The following is a 16,757-nucleotide window of genomic DNA, read 5'->3' as shown; positions in this document are numbered from 1 at the left end:
GTCACCCCGTCAGCTGTAAAGAAATATACAGCCACCTGGAGCCCGTGGTTGCTCTTCCGTTCTACCGATTCTTATAGAACCGCGACTGGCTGAACAACCCTGCTCTTTTCACTGTGGGAGCTGTCCTCCCCCTTGCGTGGTCCATTTTCACCGCCCTATTGGTAGGCACGACCGAAATACTTAGCATAATGAACATCATTAGAGATACAAGCCGTTCAACTAACAACACTCCTTTTCCCCTCCCCCCCCCCTTGTGTTTGTGTCTTCTTGTCTGTGTCTTTTCGTGTCCCTACGTCTCATTTTCATGACAAAGTTTTTTCTTTCTACATTCACTGCTGAATTCATGCAATTATTATTTTGTAGCCAGATTTTATGGCCCTGTCAGGTACTAATCATATTAGTATGACCACATGCTTTGCTTTGTATTGCCTGAATATGGCCTGGTTACTGTGTTTTTTTTTGTTGTTCCTTTGCACCTTATGTCTTAAGTAGGACTCAACGTCCTTTGTTTGTTGTTCTTATTGAAAATAAAATAAAACTTTAAATTTAAAAAAAAAAAAAAAAAAATACACTTATGGTGCGTTTGCACAGGCAGATTTATCTGACCAATTTTGGAAGCCAAAGTCATGAATGGACTTGAAAAGACAGGGAATCTCAGTCATTCCTTTATGACCTGTTCCTGGCTTTGGCTTCAAAGATCTGTCAGATAAATCTCTCTGTGTAAACGCACCATTAACCTCTGAAATGAGTCAACTGATTCCTTCAATCTTCTACTGCTTTCTATGGCTACATTATTCTATTATTCTACATGAATGTAACAGCAATGTTTATTGCTTAAGTCACCCTCCAATAAAAGTCAATGAAAACAGTTCTACAGGTGGGAAACATGCAAGAGATGGAAAGCTGGGTGACTCCACACACCTGAAATTGTGCAGCTGGCCACATATATGGGACTGTGAACAAGCAGAGGGCTATAAATCAATAATAATCCCAAATATAATATGATCTGGCTTACTCCATGCTGAAATAACAGACTTGATAGCACATGTAATTATTAAAAAAAAAAAGGAAGGAAAAAAAATTGACATGTACTTATTTTGGACAGAACAAGTATAGATCTGAACACCCATTACACAGTGTAAACCTAGACTAAACAGACTAAGAATGTGCCAAATTTATCACAGTGTTTGTCTAGTCCAGGGAAGAAAAACCTTGACCAAAATGTTGGCTGTCCAGGCATGATGGGAATTGTAGTTTTGCAACAGCTGGTGGACTGAAGGTTCCCAGTACCTGGACTAGTTTAAGGGCTCTATTCCACGGGCTGAGCAATGATGTTAAAGAGCGCCGATCTGCTAGATCGGCGCTCGTTTACTGGGCCTATTCCACGGCCCCGATGATCGTTAAGCGAGGGCTGCAGGGACATCGTTACCGATGTCCTTGCAGCCCTTGCAGCAATACTTTACCTGTCCGGGCTTCTCCTGCGCTCCGTCTTCCTCCCCGGGTCCTGCGGCGCATCAGCAGCTCCGGAACCTGACTGAGCTGTCAGACCGCTCAGCCAATCACTGGCCGCGGTGGTCCTGGCTGTGATTAGCTGAGCGGTCTGACTGCTCAGTCAGGCCGCACCGAAGCTGATGCTGTGAGCAGGACCCAGGGAGGAAGACGGAGCGCAGGAGAAGCCCGGACAGGTAAAGTATGGTGCTGCTTCTCAAATCGTCGGTCGCCCGCCGCGCACCGCTATTCCACCGTAGCGATACGCGGTGGGGGACCGATGATTTTAGGTCTGGCCCTAAATGAACGATCAGCCGATGACACGATCATCGGCTGATCGTTCTCTCTATTCCACCGAGTGATAATCAGCCGAATAGGGGCCGATTCGGCCGATAATCGCTCCAGTGGAATAGGGCCCTAAGCTTACATCAAGCTTAACACCATCTATAAGTTTGCTTATTTTATTAAAAAATGTTACACGGCAATTCTGCCATATGAAATCACACTTAGGCCACAAAGCCCTGTCCCAATATGAATACTGCTCTGACAGCTCAGACTATAATATTGGATAACTGCAAACTAAGTATTTGCAACATTACTATATAGATTTAATCTATAGGTTTACATATATATATAAGATATAAATCTAACAGGTTTACTTACGATGCATTGGGGATTTGTTCTATACAGTGTAGTGCATCCTGATCCTCTTGATCTTCATCGGAGACTGTGATACATTCTTCACTGACAATATCAAGCACTCCTTCGGCAGCTTGCAGTCTCTGTGCTAGCTGAAGTCCTTTGTCTGTAAGAGAATATCTGCATAAAACATATTTAGATGTTAGAAGGCAGGAGACTGTGGCACATCATAAATGCAGTAAAGCCACACATGGCACTCACAACACGTGCTCATTGTAACTGTCCCGTGATTATGACTCCTTATGACATATTTAGGTTTATGCACATGGTCCTATTAGGACTTTGCTTTCTATAGAGAAATAATAGGCTTCCCATTCTAGTGCATGAGGCCTATAGGGCCCTATTACACGGGACAATGCGGAAAATCGCTATAATGTTCGAATTTAAACGATAATCGTTCTGTGCAATTTCAGGAAACGATCGAAAAATGTTCGTATGTTGTTGATCGTTGATTTAGATCTGAACCTAAATTTGTCATTAATCATTCGCTCAAGTTCCGCTTTTTTTCACTAATCGTTTAGTGTAATTGCACATTGTTCATTGTTTTTCTGGCATCAGAAGGAGTAAACCATCATAGTAACGACTGCAATAACGATCGTAACTAACGACCATCATTCTGTGTAATATGGTGAACGATTTCAGGTTAACGATAAACAATCTCTTTTGCGATCGTTTATCATTAGTCGTTATTTGTTAATAATCGCTCCGTGTAATAGGACCCTTACTGTACCCATGTATGCCTCAGATCCCATATTCCCGTATTCTTTATGGAGTATGGGGCAGACCTATTTGTTTGCAATGAATATGTATGTTTAGGTTAGTAGAAGGGTGTGGCAAGCCCTGCTCAGGAATGACTTGAGCAGTCATGGTCCCAAGGATAAGAAGGACTCATATAACAGTAATGTTTAGTCGCACAGGTAGGAGAGACTGACGTCACTGCAAATAGAAACCGCCTTACATACACACGGCATCCTAGATAGGTCAATGATGTCTGCGGCTGCAACCAGCAGTGGGTGGAAAGTCCTCATAACAACTGTTTTCTTAAGGTCATATGGTAAACAACAAGTCACAATCCTCTCCAGCTTTTAGACCTTTTCAATGCCGTAACAGTGTTGTGACGTTCAGCAGGAATGCTCTGAGAGGCTCACTGTGTTACCTGGCTGGGCTGTGAGTTTTGATGACCAATTCCTTCTGAATTAATGTGCTCACAGAAGACCAAGCTGTGTACTTGTTGTTGGGGTCAGTCTGTAGGAAAGGAGAGATGAAGAAAGGTTTGGTTACACATCTCTTTAATGTGATGTAATAGATGTTTACATCAAGGCAGTGGAGTCGGAGCTAGTTTTGGCTGGAGTTGGAGGTGGTAAAAAAAAATTAATGTACCGACTAAAGGCCCTATTCCACGAAACGAATGTCGTTCGAATTCGGCCGATATCGGCCGCTATGAACGATAATCGTCCCGTGGAATAGAGTGCAACGATCAGCCGACACCATTCATGTCGGCTGATCGTTGCAGTCGCTTGTTTTTCAACATGTTGAAAAACAAGCGACTGATACAGCAACGATCTGCTGCCGTCGCTCTGTTGAATAGGAGCATCGGCAGCAGACGCTGCTGTATCCTATGGGCTGCCCAGACGATCAGCGATCGTTTGCTCCTCTTAACGACCGGTGGAATAGGGGCATCAGACTCCGTTTAAGGGTATATTCACATGAACGGGCTCGCAGCGAGATTCTCGCTGCGAGCCCGGCAGGTCCTGGCAGTTCCCATACACTACATACTTGCTGCGGTCTAAACGACCGCAGCGAGTATGTAATTCTGCCGCCCTTAACCCCTTCTGCTCCCAGCCGGCTCCCCCGCTGTAAGCATACTTTACCGGTCCTTGCTGCATGGGTCCGGCGTCCTGCTCTCCCGTCCGGCCAATCAGTGGCTGCAGCTGGGCAACACACTGATTGGCCGGACGGGAGAGTTCTATGAACTGAGATCTTCCCATATCCATGTGGAGGTGAGCTGACTAGCATTACACTGTTTATTGATCTCATGGTCTTACCAGAGTGAATGACTTGTCGCACAGAGGCTGAGCTTCTCTCTGTAGTTCTGTTTTGGTCATGTAGCCTTTAGAATTGATATTCTTAAAAAGAAATAAAATTGAAAATAAATCAAGTAAGTAGAATGGAATTAAATTCAGCCTGTCTTCATTTCCATGCTGTCTTAACCAGAAGTTCCCTGGTGGCGTCTCTCTGTTAGTCTGACCTTAAAGTGACACTGTCACCCCTTTGTGCATTCTGGTGTAAAGGGTAAATTTAGCGTTTTTCACACCTTATTTCATATCATACGTCATGGTGCTTGTTCAAGTAAAAAGTGTCCTTTTATCAACTGCAGATTGTATTAAGTAGACGTGGCCTTGCGACATTAGCACAACTTAGCCCCGCCCACAACTGCCGTTGGTCCCGCCCCCTTGACGCCCATTGGTTGGTCGACGTAAAGGGGGTGGGGTCTAGATCTTTCGGCCAGCCTGTTACAATGGCCGGCGAGGAGGCGGGGCCAACTGTGGCATTGTGGGCGGGGCTAAGTTGTGCTAATGCCGCGAGGCCACGCCCGCTTAACACAATCTGCAGTTGATAAAAGATGACTCTTTACTTGAACAAGCACCATGACGTATGATATAAAATAAGGTATGAAAACCGCTAAATTTACCCTTTACACCTGTGTAGAGAAGTCATAATGCAAAAAGGAGGTGACAGTGTCACTTTAACTGATAGATCTCCCCATATACTCAAACAGAGGAAGATCTATCAACGAAGGCTGGAGGGGAGGGGAGGTGGAGCTGGGGGAAATGTGCATGCAGAAAATTCTTATTGAAAACAATAGGTGCGCTTTTGCACAACATGCTCCAAAATATGTGCCAAAGCCTTTGAACACAATAGCTTTGATTTAGAGCAATAAAAAGAATATAGGTTTAGGATGTTAGAGACATCCCCATACTGCTTACCGTGCTCTCCTTGTAGAGGGTGAGGAGTACCGCATAGCCTCCTGATCTCTTCTGGGGGACATACTCCCGCTGCTTTTTTCCATCTGTCTTTTTCTTTTTCTACCAAGAAACAAATAAACCAATATGGATCACAATCTCAGGCAGGTGTATGCACAGGTGACCCAGCCAGAAGCAGGGTGGCCCTGTTTATACTATATATGCAGTTGTTACAGAACAAGCCAAAGCATAGATGGTAAATGCAATGGAGAGTTATACAACTGTTAAACATAATGCAATTGTTCACCACTAGATCCTTGTTCGTGGTCAGTAAATGTTAATGTCCAACCTAATGTTCATATATGCATATCGATGTATGAAATGTATGAAAATCTTCACGCGTATTCCTGTTACACTAAGACTTTACATTTGATCTCACTCTTTACACTGAAATGTAATAAAGAACAAAATATAATGCAATCTTCAGGCAGCATGTTAGGGCCCGTTCACACTGTGGAAAGCAGGAGGAAATTCCAAGTGGAATCAATTCCACAAAGAGCCACGGAGAGAGGTGGTGTCCTATACTTAACATTGTGCCAGTGAGGTTGAATTCCAAGCGGAGTCCATGTGAATGGGCCCATGTAGAGCAGGAGGAGCTGTTAAGACTAATAACTTCCAGTATAACTTTACTCATGTAAATCTCTTCTTATTCTGGGCTAAGTGGGTGGTACATTCTAGGGAACGTTGTCACATTTTGGGAGAGCACTTACTGTAGGGGATGGTCCGTCCTGGGGATGTGCAGGTAGGTCAGGTTCTGGGACAGATGAGCTGGGAACAGGGGACAAGGCTCTCTGCTGATTTCTGTTGTTATCATGGCTGCTGGGGAGAGAATGAATTGGTGCATTGGGTCCTGTGGACAGAAGAGAAAGAGAATAGGTTACTGAGCTAGACATGTTAGCTAGCAAGTGACTAATAAATATTAAAAAAAACAGAAGTAAGGACATTTAAAATAGGTCGTATTTAACAATGTCCTACTGTGTGTATACAGATCTATATGGCTTCATAGTACTAGACAACAAGTCATGACCTACTGCAAAGACTTTTTATTTTATAAGCAAAGAAACAAAAAAATAAAAATTGGATGAGAACAAATGTTATAGTTTAGATATACCACAAGATGGCAGGAGTGTTACAGATATGTTGATACTAACAGTCAAAGAGGCCATTTTCATGTTGTTTTAGTCTAGGCAAACAGATTTGGCATCCAAGACCAAGCATGAACATGTCCAGCAATGCTCTTTCACGGGGCCCTACAGCATACAACAAGCCTTCACAATCCAGCAGGAACATCAGCACAAACTTCTCACTAGTACATCATGCTTTCCATTTCTCAGTATATCTAGTAACACCGTAATCAGGCTGTATTTATTGTCATGCTAAAAGAAGTTGACCTGCTATAGGTTAATGGAAAAAGCATTGATCAGATGAGTAAGTATGCACTATACTATACACCACACTATACAGGAGAAAGGCCACACACCGTGCTCAGCATAATGCTTCTCCAGACGCTGGTCCAACATCTTACATATTCCGTCTCCAAAATTTTGCAGGATTTTTGCTTCCTTCCCGTTCTGGAGCGGGAGAGGGTACTTCTTCAGAGAACTAATGGCCTAAGGAAAAGGAAAGACATTGTAAGGCTGTCCGAGATCACAATGTTTCATCCATATTTGCAGCTACGACATGGGAGAAGATATGGCTTGCCAACCATCACAAGTACATCACACTTGAAAGAAATCAAATGCAGACACAGTGACATAAACATTGACCTGTATAATAATTGTTCTGATGCATTTATATGTCTGCACTACAATAGTCCATGATTTCGGGCTAAAGCTACTTATACTGTTTAAACTCACAGCCACGTTACAAGTTATATCATTACACCTGGGAGGAGCAATTCACATTCCGAACTGCTGACATTGTTAGATAGCTCAAGGAGACACATGGTACCTTTCATATATGTGCCTGTGCTTCCACAATGTAGAAAAATGCTTTTCTTCTCCAGTGCAAAGTGTCATAGAGGTTTCCCAAGCCCCTGTACTACCTCCTCTCTCCCCCTCCTATCCCTATACCAGTCTCAGTGAAAGCCGCCAGCATTGAGCCTGGCTTCCAAATTGCGAGAATTCTCTAGCAGGACTGGGCTTCCAGCTGACTGGCAATCAAGCAGAGATAGGGATGGGTCTTTGACACTGTGCGCCAGAGAATGCAAGCCAACCAAAGAAAAGCTTTTTGCGCTGCAAATGTATGTCTTTTTTAGGTTACAGCAAAATCTATAGTGTAACTATACGTAATATGCATTGGGTTTATGGTGCCCTATCTGACTGCAGCATGTATTACATTGTGTAATGAAGCCATTCCTCTTTGAAAGAGACTGAGTGTACAACACTCTCTGGCCCTAAAATGTTAAGGCCACCTTGGCATGTCCGTTACGGACGATATTCACTTGGTGTAATTATGTCAGCTGATCCTTGTCTTACATGTTGGAAAAAACTAAAATGATAGCGACGGTCTGCTGGCCATCACTCCGTGTAATAGAAGTGGCGGCAGCAGGCCGCCACTATCTCCTATGGGCGCCCCGCCCCCCCCCCAAACTTAAGGCCCTATTCTACGGAACGATTATCATTAATAAGTTCGCTCCAACGACCGCTCGTTAACGATAATCGTTTCATGGAATAGCTGTAAACGAGGGAACGACAACTGCAAAATAGTTGGCGAGTCGTTCAAAATTGTTTTTCAGCATGTCGAAAAAAAATCTTTGGTCTTTGAAAGATAATTCGCTAATTGGTTCATAAAATCAGAAATCTTTCAGTTGTTCGTAAAAAGGTTTTAAAAAAAAGTAGGTGTGTCGTATGGTCATGATCACCCCGGCGAACATTTTAAACGACCATGTAACGACCGCAAAATAATCGTTACAATACATAGATTGTTCACGTTCCCACGTGTGTTATCATTTGCTAAAAAAAATCGTTTAGTGATCGTTAACGCACGGTCGTTGGAGCGAGTTTATGAACGATAATCGATAATAAACGTTCCATGGAATAGGGCCTTTACCTGTACGCTGTCAGCACGTGTAATAGCGCAGGCAGCGAGTGGGGAATGAGGATCAAGCGAGAGCTGATCTGACAGGTGGGATCTCGCTTGCTCTTCCAGATCAGCTTAAGGTGTGTTTACACAGATAGATTTTTCAATGCAATTATTGAAGCCAAATCCAGGAACAGACTATAAATAGAAAACAGGTCATAAAGGAAAGACTGAACTTCCAACTCCTACTGACCACACCTGAAGAGTCACCCCCTGCTTTTATAGTAAAATGGGAATCAGACCTTGGGATCACTCTTACAGATGCACAGAGGTCTAGGATTTTTTACCTGACGCATAAATCCTCTATCAGTTCCAAATTTCAAGAAGCCAGCTACAAAATTCTCACACGTTGGTATAGAACAGTGCTTCTCAATTCCAGTCCTCACCAACAGGTCATGTTTTGAGGATTTCCCATACAAAGGGCACCTGTGCTAATACCTGATGCACTGAGTATAATTATATCACCTGTGAAATACTAAGGAAATCCTCAAAACATGACCTGTTGGTGAGGCCTGAGGACTGGAATTGAGAAGCACTGGTATAGAGTCCCTTCTAAGCTGCATGTGGATCCCATCTGCTGGAGATGCGAGCAAGGGGAAGGAACACTTCTGCATGTGTTTTGGAAATGTACGATACTCCAACACTCTTGGTCGGAAGTGATGAGGGTTACCAAAGAGGTAACTAACCTCATGATACAGATAAGTCCAGCCTTGTTTCTTCTCCAACACTACGAGATCTCCCAAGAGGCATACAAATATTCCTTGCTTAGTTTCCTGGTGATGGCGGCCAGGTCATGTATTCCACTGTGCTGGAAGCAAAGTTCACCCCCAACGCTCTCGTTATAGGTTGCAAAAGTGAACGATCTGATGCAAATGGAGGATCTTACCTCTGAACTGCACTCCATCAATAAAAAATTTCATTCTACCTGGTCGCCTTGAATACAATTTCAAGAATCAGATGCCTACAAGTATCTGCTGAGACATATTACCATCCCTCCCTGGAAGGTTGGCACCCAGGCCCTCTAGAGATTCAAGCTAGCGGTACTGAGGGTATACACCACCCCACCCCTTTTTTGCTCCCTCTCCCACCTCTTCCCCTTTCCCAATGTTTCCTCTTATCTGATCTTTCTTTACCGTTACCATTTATTGTCTGTTTTTGTTTGCTTTCTATCGTCCCTTCTTATATTTATAAGGTAAAAAAAAAAAGGTTGGGCAGATCACGTGCCGCCACCCAGATGCTTTACATTAATATAATGTGACATTCTGTTTACATTAAGTTTTTAATCTCCCTTGCCAATTGTTTTGTATACTGAATGTTTGCTGCAAAAGTCGGCTGTTCCATGCATGTGTGGCGGGAAGCCGTTGTGTTTTGTCTGACAACTTGAGGAGAAATAAAGAATTTAAAAAAAAAAAAAAAAGGAAAGACTGAAATCTCTCCTATTCCTGACTTTGTATTCACGATAACAATCGAATTCAAACGATCAAGCGACGAGCGATAAATCGTTCATTTTGATCTTTCAACAAAGTCTCAAATCGTCGTTGATCGTTAGCAAAAAATTTGCAGATTCGTTCGCCGATTTAACCAATGTGTGAGATAGGCTTTAAGCGATCGCAAAACGAATTTCCGTACGATATATCGTACCGTCTAAACGCTGATCGTTATGAAAAAAAATCGTATGTATGGTGAGGTGGACTCGTATACTAAGGACACGTATGGGTAATATTTACTATATGTGGATGGTATATTTTTTTCTGTGTGCTCACCGTGAGTTATATTTATTTCTTGTATGTAGAACCAACCCAGTGCCCAGTATATATGTGTATATATAGGTTCCCCCTTTTTCTACTGTTATCTATTTTGTGATACCATATCTTATGTACAAGAACCTAGTTAATCCACCGTCTTTATGGGGATTTGTATTAGCTCCAGCCCCCCTGTTATGTATTTTTAATTGAAATTTTTTTTTTTTGATATTCTAATAACAATAAAAAATAAAGTATTTATATATATATTGGTCTTGCATTCATAGTTTTTTCTTTTGGTTTTTATGTTGGACAGTTTTGGGTGCGCATAGACCGCACTATTCGGGCCTTATATAGGATTAGATAATCTGTGTGTGTAAAGGGGCCCTAAGGGTGCCTTTACACGGGGAGATTTATCTGACAGATTTTTGAAGCCAAAGCCAGGAATGGATTGAAAAGAGGAGAAATCTCAGTCTTTACTCTATGAACTGTTCTCTGTTTATAGTCTCTCTGTGTAAACGCACCATTAAACAAAAAAACGCACCCTTAAACAAAAAGAGTTGAGCCAGAACTAGGAGCTGGGTGAAAAAACTGGTGAAATCTTTTTATCATAGCATCCCTCTGTATCTATGTGCCGCTCCTGGTTTTTGTACTGTAAACACTGATACCAGAGTTTCAGAATAAGGAGTGGCACAAACATAATGAGCCACACTGTAAGGAGTCACACGTTCGTAGAACTCTGTCCAGTCCACAGAACACTGTCCGTGTATAGATGGAATTCCACAAACGTGTGAATGACACCAGATGGGATAGGGCCTGAGGGTGCGTGCACACTACAGAACTCCCGCGTATGACCCGCGGCAGATTCCGTCGCTTGTACCCGCACGCGGCGGCGCGCATCTCTGCCCGTGCCATAGACACTATTCTATGCAGAGGCGGATTCCGCATTCTGCCGAAAGAATTGACATGTCAGTTCTTACATGGTAATTCCGTAGTGTGCACGCACCCTGAGGGTGGGTTTATACTGAGGAATTCTCGCGGATAATGTCCGCGGAATTCCGCTGTCTGTCCACGCGCACAGCCGCCGGCTCCATAGACACCATGTCACTTCTTTGGGCGGATAGCGGAATACGCCGGCCCATAGAATGGTTTCTATGGAGCCGGCGGAAAGGCACGCGGACAGACAGCAGAATTCCGTGGACATTATCCACGAGAATTCCTCAGTATGAACCCACCCTTACTGTGAAAGACTGCTTGAGAGAGGGAAGGAGACGACGGGAGCACGTATGATTAAGTAAAAATTAAGTAAAGGCAAGTATGGCGCAGCAGTCATACAACTGCACCCCCTTTACCAGAAATAGAATGCTAGAGAAGCCTAAGGCTAAGTTCACATGCAGTAAAATAAAAGCTAAATATGACCGTAATTTTAAATGGGAAAAAAAAAGAAAAAGTTTCAACAAATGAAAAAAGGCTGTATTTAGCAGAAGCAGGTGGTAAGTAATGAACATGTTTATTATTTGGACGGTCATAATCAATTACTGTTATTCTATCTGGTGTGTGCACTGCCGGTCTATTTCCCATTGTGTAAGTGAAGTGATTTATTACCTTGAAAATATGGCCATATTTTTCTCTCAAAATAACGAGCATATTTTACTTTGTGTGAACATAGCCTAAAGCACTGACATGATATAACAAAAGCTGTACAAAAAATTGAGCTGATAAATTACCACAATGTCCAGCACAAAAGGTCCCGGGTGGCGTCACGTCATGGAGGGGCAGGAGTTTCTTCCCACTAAGGGTGGGTCAGCCCACCTCCAGTGCCTCAGCCTGGGCCTGGTGGTACAGTCACTTTAAGGGTGCCTTCACACATACCGACTCGCACCAGAAAACTCCCTGCGAGTTTCTGCTACCAGCCAAGGTCCTGGAAGGCCCCTATCACTACATACAAGCAGTGGTCGGATAGACCGCTGCGTGTATGTAATGCAGCCGCCCCCTTAACCCCTTCGGCTCCCGCACCACTGTCTCCATACATTACCTGGCTCTGGCTGCACGGGGTCCCGGGGTCCTGCTCTGCCGCCCAGCTAATCAGTGTGTTGCCCAGCCGCAGCCACTGATTGGCTGGGCGGCAGAGCAGGACCCCGGGACCCCGTGCAGCCAGAGCCAGATAATGTATGGAGACAGCGGTGCGGGAGCCGAAGGGGTTAAGGGGGCGGCTGCATTACATACACACAGCGGTCTTTCAGACCACTGCTTGTATGTAGTGATAGGGGCCTTCCAGGACCTCGGCTCGTAGCAAAAACTCGCAGGGAGTTTTCTGCGAGTCGGTATGTGTGAAGGCACCCTTAAGGGGTTATCCAATGCTACAAAAACACGCCCACTTTCTTTCAGAGACAACACGACTCTTGTCTCCAGTTAAGGTGCAATTTGCAATTAAGCTCCAAGCTGGAGACAAGCTGGGGGCTGTCTCTGAAAGAAAGTGGCCATGTTTTTGTAGCGCTGGATAACCCCTTTAAATCACAGTTTAGAAACTGCTTGGTCATTTGCGTGATAACAGGTTCTGACTGCTGTGATAATGACCAACCCCAAGAACTTGAACATATTTATCTCTGAAATTACAGTGTATGTGCACAGCCATTGCTCTATTAAAGGGGTTATCTGGTGTAAGAAAATTATATTTAAATAAAACTATAATTCCAAGACATATAACTTACTGATATAGTATTATCACTAGTAGTACTGGCCTCAGTGTGCTTTCTGTGAGCTTCACCCCTGACAGGAAATAGAAAATAGAAGGACTACAAACTGAGTATTGTCTCCAGCTCCCCGGCTCCTCCTTCTCTTCACAGACCAGGCATCATCCTCTGATGTCACAGGAGGCCTGGCTGGATCTTGTCTCTGAGATCTACCCCACCCCTGATGTGATGTTACCACCTCTGACCAGCCCAAATTACTACCCCCCATGATATACATAGATTTTTATTGGGGTGTGCATCTACATTAGGCTGTGTTCACAGTGACTAAAGCTCAAGCAGGAACAGATTATAAATGGAGAAAAGACTGAGATTTCTCCTCTTTCCAAATGCATTTCTTGCTCTGTTTTTATCAATTGCAAAGAAAAAAAAACTTAAATGCCAGAACATACCATTAGGCTGTGTTCACACATGGCCTTTCTGTTGTGTTTTTAAGGTTTTTTTTTTACTACAATTTTTCTGCTGTTCCTACGAATCAGTGGTAAACAACAGCAATTTTTTGGTGCAAAATAGTGAGAAAACTACACTAAAACTAACAATACAGAAGCGGGAAGATTTAAACAGGTTTAGATCTTCTGATATCATAATGATACAAGATGCCGGGAGTTCTTGATACTGGCTGGCAGCTTCACGCTCTGTAGCATCCGTGATCTACAAAGCGTGTGAATGCCCCCTAATGCTGTGCTGCAACCTCACAGATTAGCAGTGAAATTAGAAGTTTTTGGCTAGGAACTGGCAGGGAGGGAGGACAGGGAGAAAGAACTGAGTGAACGCAATGCCTTCTGGGACTTGTAGTACTGAACAACTGTTCAACCTGGATGTACAAAAGCTGAGATAGGAATACTCCTTTATTTAGCGGTCTGGTATTCTGCCTGTGACTCAGGCCTGTCTTACCTTCTGGTACACATATTGTGTCTTCAGCCCCTTCTCAGCAGCAGAATCCCTCCACTCTGTCAGCCATTTCAGAAATAAAGGGTTTGGGCAGGGAGGCAGAGGTCGCTTACGTCCAAATGTTACTTGACCCGGCATTTTCTGTCTTCTACTTTTAGCTGGTTATCAGGTCTATCATCTTCCTAATAAAAAAAATTGACATTACGCCATATTACTCACAAAAGATACCAAAAGTATAAAATGTAAAATAAACTCGTTGCCTCAGATGTAACAATCAGTCTGATTGATAATAGCAACCAATCACAGCGTTCATTGCTCTTTTTTGCTCAGGTAAAATGAAAGCTGATCTGTTATTGGTCTCTGACAGATTGGGCAACTGTATGTACAGCCACCTTAAAAGTAAAAAAGAAAAAGACTATGCCAAGACCCCCACAGATTAGAACTTGCATTGAGAAGTGTGTGGTAGTTTGTTTCATTCCCCAATGCGCAGTTATCTCCAATATCTATGGGACCGCCCGGACAGAGATGATTGACAGTGCCCGGCCATGTGCTGCCTCCCGCTTGTTCTCCTGAATGGTGGCGGCTTCAGCAGTGACACCTTGACTGATTAAACTTCTGACGTGTCAAAAGTTTTTATTTATTTTTTTATGACAGATACTCTTTAAAGGGGTTATCAAGGCTTAGAAAACTATGGCCACTTTCTTCCAGAAACATCATCACTTTTGTTTGCAGGTCCGTTGAAATTAAAGGGGTTATCCAGCGCTACAAAAACATGGCCACTTTTCCACCTCTCGTCTCCAGGTCAGGTGCGGTTTGCAATTATGCTCCATTTACTTCAATGGAACTGAATTTCAAACCCCGCCCAATATGGAGACAAGAGAGGGAGAAAAGTGGCCATGTTTTTGTAGCGCTGGATAACCCCTTTAATTGAGCTGAGCTGTAATACCACACACAACCTGGGGACAGGGGGTGGTGCTGTTTTTGCAACAAAGTAGCTGTACTTTTTCTAATCCTTTAAGAACCATTTTCAACATAAAGAACAACAATGTGAAGTGATGACACAGGATCTCTAAAACCTTAGTGATGGTTTAACCTGTGGAAAAAAAAGTTATAGAAAACGTTTTCAAAAGAAACCGGCCCAGTGTTTTTGCTGTGAGTCTGGCTTCTTCGGTCTACACAGCGTATATATACACACATCAGATTTGTTGCAGAAATTTCAGTGACTGTCCTATTGATTGGAATGGGGTTGCAGAAATCCAGGCACATGCTGCAGATGCAGCCCCATTTAGATACATGTACACACGCCCTAGGGCTATGTTCACACAATGTCTTTTTTATTATGTTCTACAGCCTTATTTTTGGACGGACGTCAAAATTATGTCAGTGTAACCTAGCCCTAGGGCAGGGGTAGGGAACCTTGGTTCTCCAGCTGTTGCAAAACTACAACTCCCATCATGCCTGGACAGCCAAAGCTAAAGCTCTCCAGGCATGATGGAGATTGTAGTTTTAAAACAGCAGGAGAGCCAAGGTTCCCTACCCTTCTCTAGGGTGTGTGTATATGTATCTGAATAGGGCTGCATCTACAGCATGTGCAGTGGGTATAGATTCTCCTAACATGCTAATGTAGCCGCATAAATTGTTGTCTTTTTTTCCTTTTAGTTCTGGCCCTTTAATGTTTCAGAAATAAATAAGCAAAGAGGATATGACTTGTAGCAGGTGTAAAGTATGCTAGCAGAGGAACCATGCAGCTATGTATGAGGGAGCAGTGATCCTCAGCTATGTATGAGGGAGCAGTGATCCTCAGCTATGTATGAGGGAGCAGTGATCCTCAGCTATGTATGAGGGAGCAGTGATCCTCAGCTATGTATGAGGGAGCAGTGATCCTCAGCTATGTATGAGGGAGCAGAGGAACCATGCAGCTATGTATGAGGGAGCAGTGATCCTCAGCTATGTATGAGGGAGCAGTGATCCTCAGCTATGTATGAGGGAGCAGTGATCCTCAGCTATGTATGAGGGAGCAGTGATCCTCAGCTATGTATGAGGGAGCAGTGATCCTCAGCTATGTATGAGGGAGCACCCGGAGCAGTGATCCTCCCCAATGTATGAGGGAGCAGTGATCCTCAGCTATGTATGAGACGGCAGTGATCCTCACCAATGTATGAGGGAGCAGTGATCCTCAGCTATGTATGAGGGAGCAGTGATCCTCAGCTATGTATGAGGGAGCAGTGATCCTCAGCTATGTATGAGACGGCAGTGATCCTCAGCTATGTATGAGGGAGCAGTGATCCTCAGCTATGTATGAGGGAGCAGTGATCCTCAGCTATGTATGAGGGAGCAGTGATCCTCAGCTATGTATGAGGGAGCAGTGATCCTCACCAATGTATGAGGGAGCAGTGATCCTCAGCTATGTATGAGGGAGCAGTGATCCTCAGCTATGTATGAGGGAGCAGTGATCCTCACCAATGTATGAGGGAGCCGTGATCCTCACCAATGTAGGAGGGAGCAGTGATCCTCAGCTATGTATGAGGGAGCAGTGATCCTCAGCTATGTATGAGGGAGCAGTGATCCTCAGCTATGTATGAGGGAGCAGTGATCCTCAGCTATGAGGGAGCAGTGATCCTCAGCTATGTATGAGGGAGCAGTGATCCTCAGCTATGAGGGAGCAGTGATCCTCAGCTATGTATGAGGGAGCAGTGATCCTCAGCTATGTATGAGGGAGCACCTGGAGCAGTGATCCTCCCCAATGTATGAGGGAGCAGTGATCCTCAGCTATGTATGAGGGAGCAGTGATCCTCAGCTATGTATGAGGGAGCAGTGATCCTCAGCTATGAGGGAGCAGTGATCCTCAGCTATGTATGAGGGAGCAGTGATCCTCAGCTATGAGGGAGCAGTGATCCTCAGCTATGTATGAGGGAGCAGTGATGCTCACCAATATATGAGGGAGCAGTGATCCTCACCAATGTATGAGGGAGCAGTGATCCTCACCAATGTATGAGGGAGCAGTGATCCTCAGCTATGTATGAGGGAGCAGTGATCCTCAGCTATGTATGAAGGAGCAGTGATCCTCAGCTATGTATGAGGGA

At 44.0% G+C, this 16,757-nt stretch overlaps 1 protein-coding gene across 6 annotated transcripts in view; it reads right to left on the bottom strand.

Moving 5' to 3' along the window:
* MUS81 (MUS81 structure-specific endonuclease subunit) overlaps positions 1–16,757 on the bottom strand; it is an 84,302-nt gene that overhangs the window by 20,234 nt on the left and 47,311 nt on the right. For all 6 annotated transcript variants that reach the window (XM_069965402.1, XM_069965399.1, XM_069965400.1 and 3 more), the window contains 7 exons: positions 13,678–13,856; positions 6,691–6,820; positions 5,921–6,060; positions 5,175–5,273; positions 4,233–4,313; positions 3,344–3,432; positions 2,152–2,307 (listed from right to left, as the gene is read on the bottom strand). In XM_069965402.1, coding sequence (XP_069821503.1) covers positions 2,152–2,307; positions 3,344–3,432; positions 4,233–4,313; positions 5,175–5,273; positions 5,921–6,060; positions 6,691–6,820; positions 13,678–13,812 — 830 coding nt within the window. In that variant the 5' untranslated portion in view covers positions 13,813–13,856. The remainder of the gene's footprint in view (positions 1–2,151; positions 2,308–3,343; positions 3,433–4,232; positions 4,314–5,174; positions 5,274–5,920; positions 6,061–6,690; positions 6,821–13,677; positions 13,857–16,757) is intronic.

Source organism: Dendropsophus ebraccatus, chromosome 4, assembly GCF_027789765.1.
Source record: "Dendropsophus ebraccatus isolate aDenEbr1 chromosome 4, aDenEbr1.pat, whole genome shotgun sequence".
Classification (NCBI taxonomy): domain Eukaryota; kingdom Metazoa; phylum Chordata; class Amphibia; order Anura; family Hylidae; genus Dendropsophus; species Dendropsophus ebraccatus.
The sequence above is the reverse complement of the archived record's forward strand: the minus strand, read 5'-3'. Positions and strand labels throughout refer to the sequence as shown.